This window comes from Condylura cristata, unplaced genomic scaffold (genome assembly GCF_000260355.1).
Source record: "Condylura cristata isolate star-nosed mole 26May11 unplaced genomic scaffold, ConCri1.0 scaffold00010, whole genome shotgun sequence".
NCBI classification, from domain to species: Eukaryota; Metazoa; Chordata; class Mammalia; order Eulipotyphla; family Talpidae; genus Condylura; species Condylura cristata.
Window position 1 is genome coordinate 17,080,692 of NW_004567111.1, and position 9,739 is coordinate 17,090,430.

The following is a 9,739-nucleotide window of genomic DNA, read 5'->3' on the forward strand; positions in this document are numbered from 1 at the left end:
CCAGAAAAACAATTCATTTTCTTTTTCAATACTATCAAAATTTCTTTATTCTGAGATTCCAAATTCACTGCAATGGTATTCTGAAACTTATAAAGTAGAAAAATTTGTGCACGATAAATTTCAGCAAGCATAAATTCTGATGTTAAATCTTTTAGCCAAAGAAAAATAAGCCTTATCAACAGGTCAAAATATATAAGTTGTGCATCAAACTGGGTACTGAAAAAATATAGTGATCACATAAACTTTCTATACAAATAACAGCACCAAGTATTTACTAATTTAACACATTTATATAAAAGATGAACTTCAGTAATCACACAAATAGCAAAAAAATTGGTGGAAGAAAAAATGGGTCTTTTTACATATCCCCAGACAAAATTTGGATAGGCAAAAATGATAATTGGAGAAAGTTGAGTTTAAAAAAAGTAAATAACTTTAATTAAAGACTAAGAGATAAGGAAATTAAAAATTGTAATGAAAGATTTTTTACATTGGATTGTTTACATTTCAATAATTGGATTTTTTACATTTCAATAATTGATTTAAAAAATAAATGTTACACAAAGAGTTCATAAAATACTTAGCAGACTTTATGTTAGCATATAAAAATTATATTTAAAATTTTATAAAATGAGGAGTGATGTAAAATACACAAAATAAAATATAAAATTTTAAAATATATTAATAATGATTAACTTAGTATTAAATTGGAAAAAAAGAAATGGAACTGCGAGAAATAATCGAGGGTAGTTCTTTAAAGCACCAGAAGACATAAACTGAAAAAGTAGCAAGCAGAAAACATTGCCTCATATCCAAAAAGGGACATGAGGGATGAATTAACATTACGCTTATTCTTCAACTCCATTCACAGTACACAGGTGTCCACGCCTCAACAGTAACACCTGGCTTTATTAAGACTATATAAGTAGACATATACACACATACACATCTATGTTGCATGTATCTATACATGCAAGTGTCTGTGTGTATGCATATGTAAACAGACATATGTATGTGTTAATTTACTTCAAAAGTTATATGCTGGCCCACTGAGAATACAGTCTAATAAGCACGAGGAAGTTTAAATAGCCATACTTTAATTTTTTAAGAACAGTATGAGACAAATTAATATAGAAAGTAAATATTTCACAAGCTTTCCTTAGGAAAATCTTTTTTAAAGAAATTACAAAACCAAAACCCATTAACAGACATGTTAATTACACAACACCATACTGGTAAGACAACCAAAAACAGTGAGTTGAAACATTATTTGCTGTTTCATACTAAAAATGACAATACCTGAAGTTGTAGGTACTTCCACAGTAATACTACTGTAAGGTGGAGGAGAAGAGTCTGTTTCCAGTACTGAGGCTGAAGGAGCAGTCTGCACAACCTGAGGTGTTCGGTTTGATGTTGATGGTTGCTCTACAGGAGATGATTCTGAATTATCCTCCTCATTGTGAAGCTAAGGAACAAATAAGAAAGGAAACAAATACAATTCTGATCATTGCTTTAAAAAATGCAAAGTTAATTTTAAAGGTCATTTCAGGCAAAGGATCACTTTTTAGTAAGATATAAAGTAAAAAAACACTTTAAAAGATGAACATGATTTCAAAGTGACTTAAAAAGTTTAAAATTTTGAGCTTCTTTAAAATGAAAATGAAGTTCAAATTAAGGATTTATAAAGAAAAAAATCATGATTACAAATAGATTCAAGTTTATTCATCGCTTCGGTCTATCACCTATCACTGTATATCACCAAAAAAAAAAAAGTATAAAAAGTGGAACATATAGCCGTGATACTATTTCTACTAGTTCCTGGAATAACTAGAAATATAAATTGAATTAATGTAATAGAATAACAATGTATAAAAACATCCCCAATTTGAGGAATACTGTAAGGAGGTTTTCTCAAGTATCACAAGAATGATTTACAAAGGAAAATGAGTTATTGTGTAAATAAAATTTGGGGAAATGTTCTTCCTCACATCAAAGATTTTTTTTTTTAATTTGTTCATACAGAACTGGGGTACAGTCCAGAGGCTCAGGGGCAAGATGCTTCACCAGAGACAGAGTGGGGAGCAGAACAGGCAGATCGACGAAGTACACTGCTGAGGGGAACAGTGGGCAGGTCAGGAGAGGTCTGCCGCCATGTGGTCACCTCCGGGGCAACTCATGCCGAAGTGGCTTTAGCTCCTCAGTGCTGTGCTTTAACCCACTGTGCCACCAGGGAGGGACCAAAGATATTTTTTTAACTATGGAACAATCTCTGTTAAATTATCCTTGTGGACAAATTTATTGAATGCTAGCTAATGATATGTTGAGCACTTATTTAATCCATTTAATCCTAGGAGAAAAAAGAAAGCCACAAAATAATTAGAGACCATCACAAACATCACAATAACCAGGAAGGGTCTAGCCTGAATGAAACCCAACCAGTGTGGCTGCAGACCTTGTACTTCATGTACAGGAAACTTTTAAATGATCACCAGTTAGGAGTCAACAGTAACTACATATAGGCAAACTAATCAGGAAGTAAGGTCTTATTATTACTTATTATTGTTGTTGCTTAAAAGAACTAGTCTTGATTTGGGAAGAACTACAAGTTTTCACCATTAGTCAATTTATCTTCATTATTTCTTCCTTTAAGAAATCAAATGTTGAGAATAAGCCTTCACAGAAATTTTTGCACAATGTACATATGTACATACAAATCTAGATCTTATGGTATTATAAAGCAAGCATGTATTTTGGAGTTGAGAAAAAAACAGTATGTAAACGTGTGTTCCACGTTTAGGACTCCTGATAAATTTATCTTCTATGATCGCTATGCCTCAGTGTTTCAAAACGTAATTTCCAAAGATAGTCAAAATCCTCACAGAACTGTGCAACAATACTTGGGAAGCATCTAACGCAATGCCTAACACACAGAAAGCATTTAATAAATACTAGTTCTCTCCTTTCATTTACTATACCTCATTTCATGGGCTCAAAGACAAAATACACGGTGATCTCAGTCCAGTAAGTACTCACTTGCTTTTAAATTATACAGACACAAAGTAAAGCAGGGGTCAATTTACAACACTGCTGTATGCATGTGTCTTGTTAAGTGGCTACACTAGCAAAACATGTTTGTGAGTGGATAAATACATAGTTTTCAACAAAATCATCACAAATAGACCTAAAATAACTTTTGAAGTTAATAAGACATTTTCATAATACCAAGGTTTATCTAATAAAGTCAACCCGCAGAAACTGAATTCTTAATAAATCAGTAACCATCAAGGGAACTGTGTGTGTGCTTCACATGTCCCTGCAGCACCTTCCAAGCAAGCACTGAGTGACCACATTCCTGACTAGCCCCCTAGTAACAATCTCCCATATTTCCCATTACCAGGTACTCAGGAAAATGTCTAGTTCAGTCATTCCTGATCAGACATAGCAGCAAACTGCTGGATAAATAACAAAGGCAGATAAAAAAGTACAGCTATATATTTGGCAGTAACAACTAAGCAGCTGAGCAATAGCAAAGATGTCAAAATGAGGAAACCACTTTTCCATTTGGAAAAGAGGGTTTACTAAGATGGAGATATAATGACCTGTACGAAAGAACAATTCCTCTATAACAACATGGCCCTCTAGTTAACTGGTTGCTCACAAAAAATACTGCTTACCATATATATCAAATACATAAATGTGCCCCCCCAAAAAATGACCAGGAGATTCTTTAAACTCATCACAATTCATTCAAAAATCTACAAGAAATAGCAAGATGCTTTTACATATGATCTCAAAACTAAAGCTTTGAAACTGTAAAGCAAACCTTAATTCATTCTTAATGTCCTACCTAACACTTTCAGTTTTATTTTTACAAAGTTATAATATGCACATTTGGAATGTGTCAACAATAAAACCCACTATCTCAGTCAATCATCTCCACCCACTATAGCACAGAACTTCCAACTTTAAGTGCAACATTGTAATTTTGATATCTTATCTGTTTTGAAGGTTTCCCTGGTGGTACAGGGGTATTCAGCGCTGCAAAGCTATGCAGTAAGAGCTCGATCCCTGGCAGAGAGGTCACCCACATGGTCCAGCAGATCTCTCCTATCTCACCTGCTGCACCCCTCAGCAGTGAATTTCTGTAGTTTCATCAGTCCTCTCCCCACTCTGTGTCTGGTGAATCCTCTCAACTCCTGTACCTCTGGTCTACACTCCAGATCTTATGTGCATAAATAAATCTTTTTTTAAAAGTCTATTCTGATTGCCTTTTAAATAAATCCATACAAGGGTTCAAATCAAATTACATGTTTATCCAAAAAGATAATGTCATTGAAGAAATTTTTCCTTCAGCATTCTGTCCAATACTTTAAGAATTACCTAAACAGGGGGGAAAGAAAAAAAAAAAGAGGCAGGACAGAAGTGAGATGGGATCTATTTGCAAAAATGAACCATATTCTGTGGGTTATCCACACAGCACCTCAAGTTATCCTCCCGGCTGGTCCTATTTATGATCCTCCTGAGTAAACATGGTAGCAAATGAAAACTAAAATATCCCTTTAACATGGTGACCAGGATGATGAATAACTGAATACTGAATCAGCACCCTGATGAAAAATAGGTTGTCTGAAATGTAGCTGTGGCTAGTCTTTACTGGTGAATGTTGAAATCTTTTAATGACAAGAAGCTATGATGAACTTGTTGGAAGTCCAGCCTTCCAGAGTATAAACTATTGTTTCTTTCAGTTTAATTAGCATATGTCTTATCTTCTAGCCTTTATTCTACCCGAAGGTGACAAAACACTAATTACCAACTGGAAGCATTGCTTTTTGAGAAGTTGAAAATGATACAAACCTCACAGAACCTTTCCTAATATGCCAAAACCAGAATCTATGAATGTAGTACAGAGAATCTCATAGCTGTGGCCTCCCTGTACCAGAACCTAATGGGTTAAACCAGTTACATGGCCTTTTCTCATTTTTCTTGCCATTTCTCTTCTGTTTCAATTTGGGCATATGTTAGAACTGCAGTAACAGAAATGTAAGTTTCTATAAAGGGGGAAAACATTTTTAAAGTCATAAAAAAAAAGATATCTGAAGAGCTGATATATTTTGGATAGTACCATATGCTGACTAAATTTAGTAGCAGAGCACAATACTGGGAAGGAAAGTTAGTAGTTGCAAGAAACAAATTTTAGCTCAACTGAAAAAAAAATTATTTAGTTATGACTTTAAATATTAGAAAACTAGCCTTTCTGTAGGGCCACAAATACTTTCAGGTAGAGTTTGGGTGATTATCTGGTTATAAGGCTGCTGTTAAATAACCAGGACAACCATACACCTGTTCTTCCTAGGACAGACCCACCTTCTTATGCCTATTGTTCTATGTCCCACTCAATTAGCATTTTCTCTACCCCTGTCAGTCTCAAAACAATGTATGGTCAACCTCCAGAAAATGGTACAATAATAATACAACATAGAAAAGATGACCAAGGTTCCTTCAAACTCTATGGTAACATGACTCTAGCAAAAACACAAGCAGTCTCTAAGATTCTGTTGCTTATTAACATCTGACTTAGAGGTTGAAGTAGGTTAAGGTTCAGTTGGTAAAGTCAAGCTACTCAGTTTAGTTACCCAAAACTACTCCATCAATGCTGCTAGGTATAAAGTATAAATAGCCAACAGGGGCTGAGGCATCTCTGCAAACAGCCTATGTGTTCTAGACCATTAGCCCAAAAGACAGGTTCCCATGAAACACTGATGCTTGGCAATGGATTTAATTTTCTACCAACAAAGCTGAATCACAGCAGTCTTCCTCATGAACACATATCTACCATTATCCAAACTAACAGGATTTTCACATCTCAAAAACTTTTCACTTAACTTCTGCTCTCTGGATATTTTTCCACTGATAGAGCTAACTTATGACAAAGCAAAAATATTAACAATTAAGAAAGAATGTATCAGCAACAAATGAATTTTTTTTTCAAAAACTATAAACTGGCAGTTCAAGTCTAATTTTCAGCTTCTTCTGAAGTGTTGGACCTGTATTGAACCAAGCTAACGCCATTTTGTGCTAACTGCCTTTTCCTCTTCTGTATCCTGCTTGCTGCTTGCTGAGATAGGAAATTCCCCAAATAACTTTGCTATAAAAGGAAGGAAACTTGTAAAAATTGATAAAATTGGTTACCGTCTGCAACAGGACCAGAATACCGGTCATATGATTGGGTCAAATGATCCCAGGGCCCACTGCAAGAATGTTATCTCTGTAACAACTAAGTTTCGTTTCCTTGCCTGCAGTGTATAAAAACTGGTTTCTGTAACTGCTCGGAGCCACACTCTCTAAAGGGTGTTGGTCTGGCTGGCTGGTGTTCTGAAGCCTGAATTAAATCTTGAATCTCTGTCTCCATATTGCCTGACTGCTTTCTTCCAGCAGCTCTAACAAAAGCTGTTTTTTATATTTTACAATATAATAAAAGCATAAGTATGTACAGACAACTAAGTTGTCTTTTTAACAAATAAAAAGTTTTTGTTTCATTTTAAAACTAGTATTGTTTGCTCCTAATATGTCAACTGAAAGATAAAAAAAAATGTATGCATTACATATGGATTCTTAACATAAGGAGAGATGGATGCTATTTGTATAATACATATGGGCAGTCAAAATTTTGGGAAGCATACAAAAGAGATAGCAAAGAGTTTCAGGTGAGGGGAGAATTCTTCTTTCTACTCTTTAAATATTTTACCCTAAATACAAGTTAATTGGAATTTATAACTCTTTATAAATAAAACCAAAATGCAATAAAATGAAACCTCTAATTCTAGTTTGGCATGTGTCAGAACAAAATGTTAAGGTAAATACTATATTCTACAATATGATGAAAAATGTTCTCCAATATAAAACATTGTATAATGTTACAAAAGCTCTCCTTGGTTTATGCAGTGCAGTTTTCTGATGAAAATGACATGATCTGGAATTGTAACCAAAAAGATAATGTACTTGACGAATGCAAACAGGAAAGTTTATCTTTGTAAGAAAAAAATAACGAATGCATAATGAATTAAGACAGTAAAGACTAAATTTATATTGCAAACCAGATGTTTTTCTTTCATTTCTTAAAACAGCATTAAACATAATCACATACAAAAAAGAAGTTTAGGCTGTGTATTTCCATTTCTTTTACTCCCATAACACACTGGGAGCTAACTTCTACACATTGTTCGGATCTTAGCTAAAAGTCAGATTCTCAGGAAAGCTGTCTTCCCTAGTACTCTCTGACAAGCACCCTGTTCCTGAGTACCTGTCAGTACTAATTATTTACATAATCATTCAAATTCAACAGATTCACACTACTAAAATAAATCTTTACAAAAGTGAAAACTGTATCTTGTTAAGTACTATACAAATAAAAATGAGTTCCAAAGTACTGGAATCAAACTTGATTAAATTTTTTTTTAATGCAAATATGTCACCAGTAACAGTAGTTTACAATGGAAAGCTTTGAGAGAGCCTAACATTTAAAGTCTCTCACGCTAGCTGTTACCTTAGTAAGTGAAAAGAGAAAAGGGTTAGACCATATTTACATCCCAAAGATATCCAAGGAACAGAGAAGCCAAGCAGATGGGGCAAGGATCTTATATAACTTCCTGTTTACAAAGGAATTCAATCTCTGCTTAAATTCCTTTTTATATGCTAAAACTTGCATGTAAATACTAGATCCCAGAATTCCCTCCTTGAATAAGACATGTTCTATGAAGCACACTTTATGTGTGCTCATAGCACTCAAAAGACAAATGCTCACCTTGGCTTTTAAACTATTCTAAAATATCAACAGCAAGATACTCATTTCACAATTAACTCAACTGTATGCCAGAAAAACATGTACTTACAATCTGCCCTGCGATTAATAGCTCTTGACCTACTGAGATCAATAAAATCTTAACACAAACTAGTCTGCTAGTGTGAAGGGGAGGGACAACGAGAGGGAAGAGAGGAAGTAGGTAAGGAAAAGGAAAAAGAGGGAGGGAAAAGAAGATGGCAAGGAGAGAAAAATTCATTTGAGTGTGTTGGGTTGGCATCTCTTCTTTTTCATCCAAAGTTTCCTGTCTTTAGGAAACGGTTTTCCTGTCTTTAGGAAACGGTTTCCTGCAGGTCTTCAGGAACCTTCTGAAAATTTCCAACCTAATGAACTAGTTTGCGTCAATTTAGCACGAAAAGACCATAATGTATTACATAAATGTCTACATACTTTATCATAGGAAGGTGCTCAGTCTCATCTGTTACAGTTTTATACCAAAATATGTGTTATATATAGTTTTAAGTTTTCTTTTAAAAGAGTGCACTTTTCAATCTGGCCAGTAATGTCAGTTTTTGTCTCTCTAAAACATCCTGATTTCATTCATTTAAGCTTTCTTTTTTTTTTTTTCCAGATCAATTTAAAATGATTATGCTGCGTCTTTAAGTAATTTGGATATCTGGTCTTCTCAGTCAGGATAATGTTCTCCTTAGGCACAGCAACTGGCCTGGCTGAAAACAATTTGCCTAGCCAGTTAGAAATCAATCAGTAAATATTATTCCTTGGCTACATAATAATTTAACATCTTAAATTGAGGAATTGAATCTATATGAATCATCTCAAATTTTTAAAACATACTAATAAAGCAAGCTGAAAAAAGAATAAAACTGCCAGATTTTATAACAAATACATTTTCACATAATCTAAAATTAAAGTACCTATTGTATACAGACACCCACACACACACACGCACACACACACGGTAAACACATGCAAAAAAATTACATACACCATCTTCAGGACACTGTAAAGGGAAGGCATGAATGTAACATTTTAGTTTGTTTCTTTTAAGAAAAAAAAAAAATGTTCGAGACCTGAAACAAAAATGGCAAAATGGTGACATCTATTATCTCCATAGTAGATACAGATACAGAACTATCTTTAACATTATTTTCTATACTTTGTTTTGAAATGTTTCATAGTATTAACGTCAACATTTTTAAAAATGGGTGTTAGTCAAGCTGTCTTTCATATATAAAGTATATATGAAATAAGCATATATATAATAAGCATATATAAGCATATATAAGCATAAATAAGCACATATAAGCACTCATGAGTCCTTGAAAAAAACATACCATTATGAAATCCAAGCAATCAAAAAAAAAAGGCAAAGAAAAAGGAAACCAATAGGAAAAGACGTGGAGATTAGTACTGAATCTTTTTAAATCGAGACCAATGGTATGTGGAGACCTAATGACAAAATATTTCCTGGCAAACAGAAAACCAAAATCATATGCCCTGAAAAATATAAAAATATAAGCAACTTGCAAAATCAGGAAATAGGGAAAGAAGTGAGAGGAAGCATTAGTATCACCTCATATTTCCTAGCAAGGGCTTAATCTTTAGTATCTAAAATTAAAAATTGCTCCAATATCATATAAGTTTTAAACTCTTATCCTCATTTTACTATAATCCTTCAGAACCTAAATAGTAAAGAAAAGTTAATCTAGAATTCTGTGGTCCTTTAAATGTTTTTTACTTTGCTGCTAAACTAGAAATATTCAAAAATCATATTTCATATTTTCATTTTGTAAAGATAGTATAATGCTATCCCACTCTATCCCTCTCTTATCTCATTACTCCTAACTGTAGCACAAATGGAATGACATTCAGCAAATATTTCTTGTTGCTAAGACTGGGTGCCAAAATTGATTCTTTCTA

General features: G+C 33.7%; 1 protein-coding gene across 1 annotated transcript in view; it reads right to left on the reverse strand.

Moving 5' to 3' along the window:
- The window catches only part of NDFIP2 (Nedd4 family interacting protein 2), a 55,259-nt gene that overhangs the window by 23,218 nt on the left and 22,302 nt on the right, over nt 1–9,739 (reverse strand). The window contains exon 2 of the mRNA XM_004680075.2: nt 1,300–1,465. Within this exon, the coding sequence (XP_004680132.1) occupies nt 1,300–1,465 (166 nt within the window). The remainder of the gene's footprint in view (nt 1–1,299; nt 1,466–9,739) is intronic.